Source organism: Mchenga conophoros, linkage group LG6 (assembly GCF_057382185.1).
Source record: "Mchenga conophoros isolate Kocher_MC1m ecotype Shallow Benthic linkage group LG6, M_conophoros_male_GT1.1, whole genome shotgun sequence".
NCBI classification, from domain to species: domain Eukaryota; kingdom Metazoa; phylum Chordata; class Actinopteri; order Cichliformes; family Cichlidae; genus Mchenga; species Mchenga conophoros.
In genome coordinates, this window is record NC_140531.1 from 27,794,829 (window position 1) to 27,809,179 (window position 14,351).

At 39.2% G+C, this 14,351-nt stretch overlaps 1 protein-coding gene across 2 annotated transcripts; it reads right to left on the minus strand.

Annotated features, from left to right (window-relative positions):
* Positions 1 to 7,605: 7,605 nt before the first annotated feature.
* Positions 7,606 to 13,264, minus strand: LOC146572802 (ubiquitin carboxyl-terminal hydrolase 12-like). Of its 2 annotated transcripts, none has more exons than XM_085277223.1 (18): positions 13,168 to 13,264; positions 12,914 to 12,969; positions 12,546 to 12,615; positions 12,353 to 12,436; positions 11,807 to 11,862; positions 11,397 to 11,487; positions 11,249 to 11,311; positions 11,039 to 11,139; positions 10,859 to 10,918; positions 10,627 to 10,758; positions 10,411 to 10,534; positions 10,173 to 10,324; positions 9,968 to 10,067; positions 9,751 to 9,827; positions 9,463 to 9,571; positions 8,796 to 8,853; positions 8,476 to 8,633; positions 7,606 to 8,389 (listed from the first exon to the last, which is right to left on the minus strand). In XM_085277223.1, exons 1-18 carry the CDS (start codon positions 13,192 to 13,194, stop codon positions 8,384 to 8,386), a joined length of 1,524 nt encoding a protein of 507 aa, XP_085133349.1. In that variant the 5' UTR covers positions 13,195 to 13,264; the 3' UTR covers positions 7,606 to 8,383. The 2 variants fall into 2 exon arrangements, with proteins under 2 accessions (XP_085133349.1, XP_085133350.1); XM_085277224.1 differs by having other exon boundaries at positions 7,611 to 8,389; positions 10,859 to 10,915.
* Positions 13,265 to 14,351: the final 1,087 nt, after the last annotated feature.

A 14,351-nucleotide genomic window follows, 5' to 3' on the forward strand; every position in this document is an offset into this window, starting at 1 on the left:
ATGTTGTAACAATAAATATGCAATGTGCACTGAAGAACAACTCATCTAAAGCTAAAAAAATGTTTCTATTCTCGTTGTATGTGTCATACAGATAGCTAGAAGGGTGTATACCATCCACCTCTATCTATGCCACCTGTTAAATTCTCTTTTTAGATCATTTTACAAACTGTAAAAAGTAATAAAATAATAAATAAATAGATTATGTTAACATGAAGAGTCCTACACCTACAGGGGTAGGTGTGCCAAACTTGTGTTAATACAGTAACTTTTTATATGCTTTTTAATCTTTTTATAGACCTTAACCCATTCCAAGGGGGATAATTATTGACTACGTTGTGAGCTTTAGGTTTAGGCTTATGAGAAACTGACTTTCTTGTAGATCAAATGACCACATTCAGGTGTAATATCATCACTGTGTAGGTAAGCATAAAGGAAGTTTCCTTCCTATTCTTAGACATTTCTGCACTTTTCACTTTCTTAGCTGAGGAAAAAGATAAGCATCATGTCTTGAAGATGGAAATGGGACTGTATGCATGCATACAGTACACTGCAATTAGCCAACTCTGAAGCATTGTGAATTACTCAATGAGATTGTGGAGTTTTTAACAAATAGAAGAAAAAAACACACACCTCTCACAAAAACTCTGTAGACGTTGGAGTCAACGCTCCTGTCAAGCAATTCTTTGTAGACAGAAGTGTAAACACCAGAATCATCCACGGTCAGATTAATGATGGTGATCTCGTAATTCATGAAAGCTTCATTTACCCAAATTCTGACTTTGAGTCTTGGTCGCTCCACAGTTTTGTTATTGAAGTACACCTCATTCTGTTCAGTAAAATTATGATACAGATACATCCCAGCATATCCATCATTGCTCAGGGGACTTCCTTCTGTTTAACACTTCAAAGTGATGCTCTCAGCAGGCTCTTTGACAATTATAGTGCCCTCTGTTAAAAAAAAAGAGTGTGTGTAATATAAGACACATACATTTGCATTAACGGTGACAACATTTTTATTTATTTTGGAAGCACTCAGTGTCAGGGTCCTGGGTCTGGGTCATACATAACCTCACTTCCTCAAGTGCTGGTCCACGCAACAATGAGAGTATAAAATCACACTGTTCCTCGGTGCTCTGTTCTCTGGACCTCGTCACTCTTTCAACCTCTTCAATAAATTCTTCAACAGACCTCCCGTCCTTTCCCAATTCCCCTGTAAAGACTTGGACCTGGCGTTCACGTGGAACACAAATGTATGAACGGTTAAGGGCACGACCAGCACTGTCCCTTTGAGCCCTTGTTTCATCAGTTAATCTGATAAGGTCATCCCTCAACCTCGTCAGCTCCTGAAGCTGGTTTTGTATCTCATCATCTGGAGCCCTACTTGGTCCTGCCGGCTCTAATGGGCCCTGACTGGATAAATCCCCACCACTGGCCTTATCCCCAGCATCTGGAGCACTTGAAATGGCGCTTCTAATTCAGTCCACAGTCCAAGCTTAAGTATAGTTTAGCTATAATAAGGATACTATGGGAAAAGTCCAGTTCAAGGAACAAGACAAATCTTGTTTGCTGCTATCAGATTGCCAGGTCCAGATGGGTTCTGTTCCAAGCGCCGCACCAGCAACTCTGCAGAATCACCACCTCCGCACGTCCTCCCGCAGTGATGGTTAGTCCCTGTAGTCTTCACCACTGCCGTATTTTTTTGTATTTTTAATAAAAAGGAAATAACATGCCACTGTGCTGCCAGTTATAAGTTAGTGAACTAAAACTCTCCTTCTGCTGCACACCCCACTCCTGGTACCAAAATTATGTAGCCTGGGAAATGATTAGCCACACAGGACACAATTACTGGGGTTCTTAATGTGCAGTTTTATTGTCAATGACGACTGAATAAACCAAAAAAATGTCCTTTGACCTTTACTTTTGTCAAACAGCGGCCATATGGACTTGTACTGAACATCGACAGCACGAGAGGTAACGTGGCAAAGTAACAGAATAACCGATTGAACAAAGATGCGCCAATACAATACCAGGAATTTATTATTATTTATTAAGTGGCATACTGTTAATTGCATGGGTAATCTCCTCCACTGTAATTGGAGCATCTATAATCTGCTGGTCAGTAGTAGAAAGCTGTGGCAGGTTTAAATCAGTAAAGAATGCTTCGAATTTCTGTTCATCTAAACTACCTTGTGTAGAATAAAGATTATTGTAAAAGGCCCTGAATCCATCATTTATATGTCTAATAGAAGCTGAAATAACCCCATGTGATTGTCGTATGCCTGGGATATGGTTCATACTGTCTTTCTGTTTAAGACGGTATGCTAATAAACGACTCGGCTTTTCTCCCATTTCCCAATATGCTTGATTAATGCGAAATAAAGCGTATTCTGCCTTTCTGTTGTACAGTACATTCAACTTATATTTAACTTTAACAATTTTATTCAACGTAACTCTGTCTTTTGTATGGGAATGTACTGCCTCAAGTGCCTTTAATTTGGCTTCTAACGTAATGATATTCTTGTTAGCTGCCTTCTTTTTAAAGGGAGCGTAAGAAATTATCCTCCCCCTTAAGTATGCCTTCATAGCATCCCACCAAGTAGCCAATGTAGTGTCCTCTCGATTATTTGTCTGTTTGTAAAATTGTATTTCATCTCTTATCAATTTAATAAACCCAGAGTCTTTAATTAAGGACACATTTAAATGCCATCTGCGGCTTTGAGGTATCTGTAAAATATTTCCAAGACATAGAAAAATTGGCACATGGTCCGAGAATACTATATTACCAATACTAGAATCTATAGAGTTATTCACTAAGGCTTCAGAAATAAGAAAGTAGTCGATTCTAGTATAAACATTATGAGGCGGAGAGTAAAAGGAATATTCCCTGCCTTCTGGATGCATTGTCCACCAAATATCATTCAGACCTAAATCTGAGGTCATCTGCCTTATGGCAACTACAGATTTACTCTCTGTGCCTCTCCTAGGAAGTGATCTATCTAGGTCTTGATCCAGTATTTGATTAAAATCTCCTCCTACCACTATTTGTGCACCTTCTAATTCCAAAAGATACTGTGACAGGTTATGAAAAAAGGCGAGTATGTCCGCATTAGGTGCATAGATATTACATAAAATTATTGGTGTGTCCAGTAGTTGTCCATAAACCAATATAAATCTACCTCCCTTATCTGTTATTACTTTTGTTTCAGCAAAGCTAACTGCTTTATGAATCAGAACCGACACTCCCCTACTTTTACCAGTTCCAGGACTGTAAAAGACTTTACCTACCCAGGAACATTTAAGTTTTAAGGCTTCTGACTTGCACATGTGCATTTCTTGAATAAAGGCTATATAAACTCTTGATAACTTTAGATATGTTAATATTTTCTTCCTCTTAATCCCGTTATTCAACCCCTTAACATTCCAGCTGGCTATTTTGAAATCTGTCTGTCTATCCATCTTATATGTTGTCTGCTTGACCTGGAGACAACATATAAGATGACACCGCCATGGACCTCAACCAGCAGGCTTTGTGTTACTTGTTTCTTTATACAGGAGCATGTAGGGGTGGACGGCCTTTTTATTTGATTACCCTTTTCTCATGTTTTTGTTAGTTAGGGACATTTTGGGGGACGTTATACTCTTACTTGTTAAACACATGCTCCCATCCACTCTCTTGGTCCAGAAGCTCCATAATCCAAGTGTCCCAACTCAGGTCTGATGGCATTTTTTCAGTGGTGTTTTTAACCTCTTGGGAACTTTCACTACATTCCTTACTTGATGCAGAAAGAAGAAACGAGTCAGGGATGCATAGCAAGCACAACAAGACAGCAGCAGCCCAGACCTTTCACCAACTGAAGACATTTGCAGCACCATAAAACATGACAGAGAAGAGCTGGGACTATGTGAAAGGGTGAAGTGCTGCAGTAAAGTTGCAATGGTCCTATCTTTTATACAGTCTATGGTTCACTCTATTCGATCACCCTTTTCTCATGTTTTTGTTAGTTAGGGAGATAAGACATTGTTATTTGGTTTTATTCTTTTCATAAATAAGTTTTGTACATCCTTTAGATACGGTCCCTTTTGTTTGTTGTTTTGGGGTCCACCCCGAAGCTGTAGTTCGCTCCTTTCCTTTGTTAGAATTCAATCACTGTGAAAAAAAATCACCATCAAAATTGTACTGGTTGTGTGATGTGCTGCTTGGGGTCAGACAGGAGTGGATCACCCTTATATTATGGTCTGGCCACCCTTAGACAGGCCATAACACTAACTAAAATGAAAATTAAAACTAGACTTATAACTGGCTGGCTGGTGTCCTTACCAGTGTCCTTGGGTCTGAACTGTGGGCTCCTCTTTCCAGGTGTTCGTACTGCCTGAGTGGCACCAAGGTGTGCTGTCTTGCCTCTTTTGGGTTTTCTGCATGTTTCTGGCTCAACATGCAAGTATCCACTTCTTGACGTTCGCTGTTGGTTGCAGCCACTTGAGGTTTTTGGGCTCATTTGGGTTCTCAACACTGGGCGACTTTGATGGGAGTGAAAGCATCCTCACAACATAAATCACCACACTACCTGCTTTTGTTTCAGGTTTTTTCTTTATCCTTGTTAACATGTTTGGGTACTGGGTTTACCTGTAATGCATTTTGTGCTCCAAAAGCTGTTATTTTGTGCAGCTGTGCTCCAAAAGCTGTAAGCATGACCTTTCTTATCATTAGATTGTGCCACACCAGCACCTGAGAGAAAAGCTTTGAGTTTGATTTTGTGTTTGTGTTTTGCAGGCACTCAGGAGAATAAGTCATGATGTTTCTTGTGTTTGTCATGTTAGTATCTCAGTGCTTGTCAATCACCAGTCAACAGTGTCACCACTGTGAACAACATCCTGCGACTGTTTGAGCCAAAACCTTCGAGAAGTCCCTGCAGCTGCTTCAAAACTCATCACTGAGCTCGATCTCTCTTTTAACACGCTGGAGACAACAATGAAAGATGACTTTCTTTCATATGCTGCTTTGAGGGCTTTGCTGATGAAGTTCAGCCAAAACAGGAAACATGCAGCAGGAGACAGTAACTTGTTAAAATGTTATAAAAGGTACAATTAAAGATTTTCACCCTACAGGGTTGTCAATGATCCAAGGATAAATGTCTAATTTGGTCAAAAGTTTATAAGCCATTTCTGGAGAGACTGCAGTGGAAATGTTGTCACTTTTGGACTTTGCTACCTGCAGCTAAACATTTGCAGCTAAATCATTTATTTAAAAGCAGAAGCTGCAACTGATCGAGTGAATGTTTGTCTGAAAACTTAAACTGAACTCCAAGCGTACCATTGCTCCAGCTTACCATCTTTACCTGAGTGAATCAGTTTGTTGAACAATCTAAATGATTCAGAAACTTCTGTGACATCAACTTAACTAAGGCTCATTACAAATTTCACAAAACACTGCTGAATACTTTTAATATTTTTTTTATTAGTTATTTTTGTTTTGTTGTTATTTTGATTTTAATAAAACAAAATAACATAAAGAATCAAATTGTTTCTTTGTTTTTTTAAATTTAATTTATTTTACAAATAAATTAATAATAATATTAATAATAATAACAACAAATTAGTGCTGTCAGCGTAAACGTCATTAGTTAAAATGACGTTAACGCTGACAGCACTAATTTGTTGTTCCAGAGAGCAAGCCAAACACTGGTCTAGAAAAGGACGATCTCTAGTAGTGCTGCACTACTAGTAGATTTTGTTTTAACCTCCTAGGACCTGGTGTCCACATATGTGGACATAACATTTATGAGACCAAAATACAAAATTTTGCTCTTCAAAAACCTGATATCCACTTATGAGGGAGGACATTACACTGCCACTGTTCAATCGAACTTTAAAATGAATGTCCTCATATGTGGATCTCATTTTTTTGAGAAACAAAAAAAAGATAGTCCGAATCTGATGTCTTTGTTTTCACATTCATCAGGTCCCAATCAACCCAAATGTATATCATAAAAGAACCTTTAGAATATAACATTTAATAATGCAAAAGTATTTATATATTTTTGAAAATATAATTTATATTTTAGATATTAATAAAATGTTATACATTTTTTTTCAATCATCTGCAGTATCGACCTGTCAAGTCTGTGTCAAAGAAATATTATATATGTGGGAGAGTCTGACGGAGACATAAAATAACTAGCATGAATGAGTACCTTGAATAGTACCATATAGTAGTGCTGTTTGTGCTATAACTGTCAATATTAAAGGAGGGGGAGGGGGCAAACTGACAAGTTTTCTGTCTTCATTTATTTCACAAGTGATAGCAGAGCTGTATGTTTTAATTTTTTCAGAAATCCCTCAGGCAGAACATGGTATATGTTTAACTGGAAACTAGTAAGCTAACTGCATGCTAACTTCTAACTACATTAAATTTGATAAGTTCTGTTTTCACGGATGCCTGGATTTTAAACTTAATTATTATGCCTGGTAGAGCAGCTACTGCATACATTTTAATTTAAAAAAATTAAATTTATCCATTCGCAAAAACTGAGTTTTCGAAAATCTCCACCGTGGCAGGAGTTCTTAAAAATCTCAGTTTTCAGTGATTGAAAACGCAGTTTACATGTGGATGAAAGGTGCAAATGCATAGAAAAAGCTGCGTTTTCAAAAATACGTGTGTACGTAGCCTTTGTTTCACTGCTGTTGAGCTGTTTTTTTTGTTTTCAGTGATTATTTTACACTACTCTGTTTTCCTTGACCAAAAAAGCCATCTCACTGAGACACTAATTGTCTTACGCAGTTTCAAACAGCTAGAACAGATTCTGTTTGGCAGAAACTTGTGAGTTCAACTTTCTCAACAGTTTTCCACCTATTTAACTTCAAATCTCAAATATCTTACTGCAATGATAGATTACCAGAGTTTTGAATTTGAGTGTATAGGAGTCAATCACAGTGATCAACCCACAGGGCGTTCCCTCTCAAAAGACAAGCAAGGCACGTCAGAGAAAAACCATGCCATGAAAGAGCTCAGGTCTTAGGAGGTTGAAAATGTCTCTGCTGATGAGACCAGTGAATGTGGGGCGACAGTGGCAAGAAAAAACTCCCTCCTGGAGGAAGAAATCTTGGGAGGACCAGGCTCTCTGGGAGGACCCTTCCTCCTAAGGGCAATACTTACTAATATTTGTCCTCCAGTCAGCGATGGTGGACTGAGACGACTGCTTTTCCTTCTCAGCATGATGATGACCTTAACTTCCTTCCGTATCCTGTTTTAGAACTCAGAATGAAGACAAAACTGGTTAACAAGGAAATAGCACATTTAAAAATTTTCTCACTTCAGGATGAGATGCTGTGTCTTCTTACGTTTCTCTTGTAAAACAGCATGTAGGCCGAGTGCTGCTGTTCCTCACAAGCTGCAACTGATCGAGTGAATGTTTGTCTGAAAACTTAAACTGAACTCCAAGCGTACCATTGCTCCAGCTTACCATCTTTACCTGAGTGAATCAGTTTGTTGAACAATCTAAATGATTCAGAAACTTCTGTGACATCAACTTAACTAAGGCTCATTACAAATTTCACAAAACACTGCTGAATACTTTTAATATTTTTTTTATTAGTTATTTTTGTTTTGTTGTTATTTTGATTTTAATAAAACAAAATAACATAAAGAATCAAATTGTTTCTTTGTTTTTTTAAATTTAATTTATTTTACAAATAAATTAATAATAATATTAATAATAATAACAACAAATTAGTGCTGTCAGCGTAAACGTCATTAGTTAAAATGACGTTAACGCTGACAGCACTAATTTGTTGTTCCAGAGAGCAAGCCAAACACTGGTCTAGAAAAGGACGATCTCTAGTAGTGCTGCACTACTAGTAGATTTTGTTTTAACCTCCTAGGACCTGGTGTCCACATATGTGGACATAACATTTATGAGACCAAAATACAAAATTTTGCTCTTCAAAAACCTGATATCCACTTATGAGGGAGGACATTACACTGCCCCTGTTCAATCGAACTTTAAAATGAATGTCCTCATATGTGGATCTCATTTTTTTGAGAAACAAAAAAAAGATAGTCCGAATCTGATGTCTTTGTTTTCACATTCATCAGGTCCCAATCAACCCAAATGGCACAGAGAAATTAAAAATGCATGCCATGAAAGAGTTCAGGTCTTAGGATGTTAAAAATGTCCCTGCTGATGAGACCAGTGAATGTGGGGCGACGGTGGCAAGAAAAAACTCCCTCCTGGAGGAAGAAATCTTGGGAGGACCAGGCTCTCTGGGAGGACCCTTCCTCCTGAGGGCAATACTTACCAGTACTTGTCCTCCAGTGTGCGATGGTGGGCTGGGACGAGTGTTGTTTCTTCTCAGCATGATGATGACCTTCCTTCCATTTCCTGTTTCAGAACTGAGAATGAAGACAAAACTGGTTAACAAGGTAACAGGACATTTAAAAATTCTCTCACTTCAGGATGAGATGCTGTGTCTTCTTACGTTTCTCTTGTAAAACAGCATGTAGGCCGAGTGCTGCTGTTCCTCACAAGCTGCCGATCCGGTTGTGTGGAGCACCTGTGCGTCATTATAGGTGAGCCAGCGATCTGATGTAGAGTGCTGACTCTCCTCAGGATGGACAGAACTACAGATGTAGTGTCCTGAAATCACATTAAGACAAATGAATCCAACTTCTGGAAGTCAGCTGATTCAAGCAAACAGTGATTTTGACTTAGTGCGTCTTAGAACATCAAAAGCTTTTGTGTGTGAGTCCTTCACTGAAAAGTTTTCATTTTCTGTTTGTAACAAGTCTGTTGTTTTACCTGACTCTGTGCCTCCATAATGATTGATGATGCTGACAAGACTATAACAGCCACCACCCTGAGAAGGAACAAATCCAAAGAGTGTTAGTTTCACAAAGTCTCACATCAGAGCCATAATTAAGCTGATTTGCTGAGGCTACGTCCACACTAATGCGTTTTCGTTTGAAAACACATCGTTTTCTCTCCGCTTTGACCTCCCGTCCACACTGAGATGGCGTTTTCCTCAAGGAAAAACACAGCATCTTGAAAACGCTCTCGAAAACGCACACATTTCAAAACGGAGTTGTCCCGTCGCAGTGTGGACACTCGAAAACGCAGACTTTCTAAAACGATGACGCATTTTAGCCATGTGATGCAGTCATGTGAGCAATTAAACAAAGATAGCCGAGTGCATTATACAGCGGTTGTTTTGATTGCTCTCAACTTTGACAGCCCTAAAAAAGATTAATATCAGTTTGTACATGCTCCGGATAGCTTTTCTTCAAATTCTGTAATCCTCACTCACTTTTGCGCATGCGCAGGACTGGAACGTAAGCGTTTTCGGCCGTTTCAATGCAGACGCACAACTATTTGAAAATGACTGAAAACACTAGTGTGGACACGGAGTTTTCAAATCTATCAGGGCTAGTGTGGACGTAGCCTGAGACGTTCTGCAGTCTGTTTTTACCTGATTGGATGGCACCACCAAGTCCCTCTGCAGCCTGACGGGGTCATCCACCTTCTTAATGTTGTAGGTTTGTGTAAAGCCAAACCTCTTCAGATGCAAGATCAGGACTCTGGCAGAAAAGAAGAAAAAAACACAAACAAGGTAGAAAATAAGAAGAATGAGTGTCAAACACAAACAGAAGATGGGAGAAAACGACTGCTCAAGTATTGTCTCGAAAAACTCTGATATTTGATGCGCCACAGTTTGGAAACCTGGTCAGTCGATCACTTCTGATGTGACCTTACTCACCTTGGCAGTGTATCAAAAGACGACTTCAGTTCTGAGGCCGTCCCTCCACAATCACAGCGAAATTCTATTTCTTGTTCCTGAACAACAGCACAGAGAAAACAGGCTTTATGGTAGAAAGAAATCTCAACATATGCACACACACATACGCACAAACACTAACAAAAAAGGTGTGTTAAGATCGCTGACACTACAACTCTATTGGAATTTGTGATCTTACCTTCAAGTATGTCTCTAACATGTTTATAATAGACCCCTCTGGAACAAGGTCAAGAGACAAGCTGGTGAAGTCCTCGTGCTGTGATGATTGGTGACCACAGCTACACATTTCAGGAGTAACGTAGTTAAAGTAAAGATCAGGTAGGTGGAAAAGAGGTATATGAAAATATTGCAACCAGCTCTGCGTTTCTGAAAGACAGGCTTACCTCTTGCATGTCCTCATGTTTTCCATTTTAAAAATGTGATGCTCTTCTACTGGGCAGGTATAACTTTGGCCCAGGAGAGCTGCGTTCCTCTCCAGGTGAGGTGCGAGCCTTTTGACCTCATTGAGGAACAATGTTAGGAATTCATGAGCGTCCTGAAAGAAAAGCAGAGAGATTTAAAACAGTACATCAAAATCAGAAGGTAAAGCAAAAAAACAAAATGTCCAAATAGCTGACGCACTTTCTGTGCACTGCCGGTGTATTCAGGAGCTTGACTGCTGAATGCCTTCTTAAAAGCTCTTAGGTGGTGATCTTTAAGGCCATAATCTGTTGACTCATGACAGTCCCTGACATCAATGAGCCTTCTGTAGAAAGGAAAGGGTAAACAGACATTTCTGCTGTTAGATCTCTTTGTTCTTCAGGTTTTTGAAGAAAGTAGAAGGTTGACGTAGCGCACCTTAAGAGCTGAGCTTCTGGATCTGTGCTCCACAAAACCTCCTGACGCCTGATGTCTCTTATGAACTCCTCAATGTTGAGGAGGCTCTGCAGGCAGGAGTTCATGTAGCAGGTGTTTCCGATGTTTGGAAACCTGACACACACGCACAACGTTTACAGTATCAGTGTAAAAGAATTCATTTTCTCCACTTTGACAAAGTGAGCTTTGGTCTTTGTGCACCACGTGTACTCACCCGAAGCAGTCTATAGTCCCAGTTTGACTTTCTATTATTTCTCCACCGCATGCTACACTGCTCCAAAAAGGTAAAAACACAAACACAAAATTAGGAAAGATGTCAGGATGCTGAGCAGTGTATGTGCATGGATGCATGAGCTTTGAAGTTGAAACATTTTGGAGGACGTCTTTCTCTTACCTGTTAAACACATGCTCCCATCCACTCTCTTGGTCCAGAAGCTCCATAATCCAAGTGTCCCAACTCAGGTCTGCTGGGATCGTTTCCGTGGTGCTTCTTACCTGATATAAATATATAGGACATAGCTGTGTGCCTCATTGCTCTTAATTGCTCTCATTTAACTGTGATGAGTAAATGCTTGATGACAGTGACTCTTTCCATAAAACATACCTTCCCGGATTTAAAAAGAGTCTTCACAGTGTTGCTCTCTGCCTCTGCATCGCTGTCAGTTTGCTGCAGAGGACGAACAAACATAAGTTTATTAAAAAGTACATTTTAAAGAGAATGTGTATTTCATATGTTTTGTGTAAAAGCAAACCGAGGAACAGCAGAAGATGTGTCTCCATTTTCTCTTCTTTTGGCCATTTTCAGGGTTAGCTGGTGTGGCAGCAACAGAAGCATCCGGGATGCTGATGAGGACAAAAGTGTAAATGTTGTGGAAATTTATAAGAAGGAGTACATTTTGCTAATACAGATTGCTAATAAAAGTGAATAACTGTAATGGAATACCAACATGAACAAAATCATGTATTTTATACATTTACACTCTACATTTTCAAACGCTAATCTCTGCATCCATATAAATAATAGACAAGACTAGAAGGAGTAAAAAAGATGTAAATACACAAGGTGGAAGAAAAATGCCAATAAAAGGGAAATAAAAGAGCTCCAACTCAACCACTGCTATAAATATCTCCAGCAGCATTAAAGACTGGCGCATTTCTTTACCTCTGATGAGACGTAGAAGGAATTTCCTTCTCTGCCACGTTTTGTTTGTGTAATTTCTGTTTAGAAACAAGAAAAGCAACATCAGTAATGGCATAAAACAAACATACCAAGTGGGTCTCTCCATGAAAAGTGTCCAGTTAGAGAATTTGGTATTATTTCATATTATTTATCACTTTAGTGAGCTGTCAGCTCATGAAGCAGATATAGGAATATCTTTAAATAAAATAAAAACAATTTATTCATGCCTTAAATTGAGTTTTAAAGTTTGTCCTATGAAATACAAAATCCTTCATTTGGTTCTGATCAAAATTCAGTTTTTACAGAAATCATCCATGAAGCTTCAAAAATGCTTATTCACCATAAAAAATATTTAGAGAAACATCCTGCAAGTCTCTTCGAACTTACCTTTCTGTGAAAAAAAAAAACGTTTAAACATCTTTGAACTTAATTTGAGGACATGGCTGTGTGCTAAATTGCTCTTAATTCTTCTCATTTAACTGTGATGAGTAAATGCTTGATGACAGTGACTCTTTCCATAAAACATACCTTCCAGAATTTAAAAAGAAACCAGCGACACTTTTTTTGTGTCTTCACAGTGTTGCTCTCTGCCTCTGCATCGCTGTCAGTTTGCTGCAGAGGACGAACAAACATACGTTTATTAAAAAAGTAAAGTCACTTTAAATTAACAAGTGCAATTTAAAGAGAATGTGCATTTCATATGTTTTGTGTAAAAGCAAACCGAGGAACAGCAGAGGTGTCTCCATTTTCTCTTCTTTTGACCATTTTCAGTAACAGGAGCATCCGGGATGCTGATGAGGACAAAAGTGTAAATGTTATTTTTCAAAGTGCAAATTTTTAACAAGGAGTACATGCTGGAGATTGCAGATAAAAATTAATAACTGTAATGGAACAAAATCATGTATTTTGTACATTTACACTCTACATTTTCAAACGCTAATCTCTGAATCAATATAAATTATAGACAAGACTAGAAGTAGTAAAAAAGATGTAAATACAAAACACCAATAAAAGGGAAATAAAAGAGCTCCAACTCAACCACTGCTATAAATATCTCCAGCAGCATTAAAGACTGGCGCATTTCTTTACCTCTGATGAGACGTAGAAGGAATTTCCTTCTCTGCCACGTTTTGTTTGTGTGATTTCTGTTTAGAAACAAGAAAACCAACATCAGTAATGGCATAAAACAAAGTATATGGTATGAAAATACAAAATCCTTCATTTGGATTCAAAATTCAGTTTTTACAGAAATCATCCAAGAAGCTTCCTTAAAAGTTTCAAAAAGGCTTGTTTACCATAAGAAAATATTCATAGAAATGTGCTGCGAGTCTCTTCAAACTTACCTTTCTGTGAAAAAGAAGTTTAAACATCTTTGGACTTGATGTGATCGCAGCCAAAATCTCCTCAGCTTTGCAAAAGTTCAACTGAAAACAAGCAGTCAAAGGTTGTATATTTATAAACTTTCAGCATAGAACGTTCATACCCTGAACAGCAAACATCATCATTATGATGTATGGGGCAAATTTGCATATTTTGGAATGTATGCTCATTTGAACTGTATGGTGCTCGTCTCCAAGCAACTGCTACACAAAACAGGTCAAGTCAAGTGGCTTTTATTGTCATTTTAACCACGTGCAGAGGTGCTGTACAGAGTGAAATGAGACAGCGTTCCTCCGAGACCCTGGTGCTATATATGACATATACGGACAAACCCAGGACTACATAAAGTGCAGTGTGCATAAATTGCAAAAATAAACAAGACAAAACAGTGCAAAACGTGACAGAACAGGACGAAACAGACACAAGACAATGGAAATGTGCAAAATGCTGAGTATTGTGCAAAAGTAACTTGGTGTCTGTATGTATGTATATGAGTGTGAGATACTGCAGATAAGTGCTTGGTAGTGACATGTGTGAAGGTGTGCGTGTGCCAGTGCAGTCACTGAGTGTTCAGGGGTCTGACGGCTTGTGGGAAGAAACTTTTCCGTAGTTTGGTAGCGAGGGCCCGGATGTTGTGGGACCTCTTTCCAGAAGGCAGCAGGGTGAAGAGTGTGTTTGAAGGCTGTGTGGGGTCCTCCAGCAAGCGGGTGTTATAAGGAGGGGAGAGGGGCTCCAATGACCTTCTTAGCTGCTCTCACAATCCGTTGTAGGGTACTGCGATCCAATACGCTGCAGTTACCATACCAGACAGTGATGCAGCTACTTAGGATGCTCTCATTAGTCCCACTGTAAAAGGTGGTGAGAATGGATGGTGGGAGATGGGCTTTCCTCAGCTTCTGCATGAAGTAGAGACGCTGCTGGGCCTTCTTGGTTATGGAGCTGGTGTTGAGGGAGCAGGAGTGGTTCTCCGCCAGGTGGACACCAAGAAATCTGGTGCTCTTGACGACCTCCACAGAGGATCCATTCATGTTAAGTGGGCAGTGATCCCACTGTGGTCTCCTGAAGTCAACGATCTCTTTTGTTTTGTTTTGGTGTGCTGGGGGAGCAGCACAGCAAAGAAGGACTCATCCAGGCTGGAGAAACTGAT

What these genes read in the sequence shown, in the direction of transcription:
- LOC146572802 (XM_085277223.1), bottom strand. Translation starts at nt 13,194, where the DNA reads ATGTTTAAACTTCTTTTTCACAGAAAG. An exon ending in GACACCTCTGCTGTTCCTCG is followed by an intron (nt 12,437 to 12,545) that starts GTTTGCTTTTAC and finishes CGTCCTCTGCAG; the next exon opens with CAAACTGACAGCGATGCAGA. An exon ending in TCTTTTGATACACTGCCAAG is followed by an intron (nt 9,572 to 9,750) that starts GTGAGTAAGGTC and finishes CTTTTCTGCCAG; the next exon opens with AGTCCTGATCTTGCATCTGA.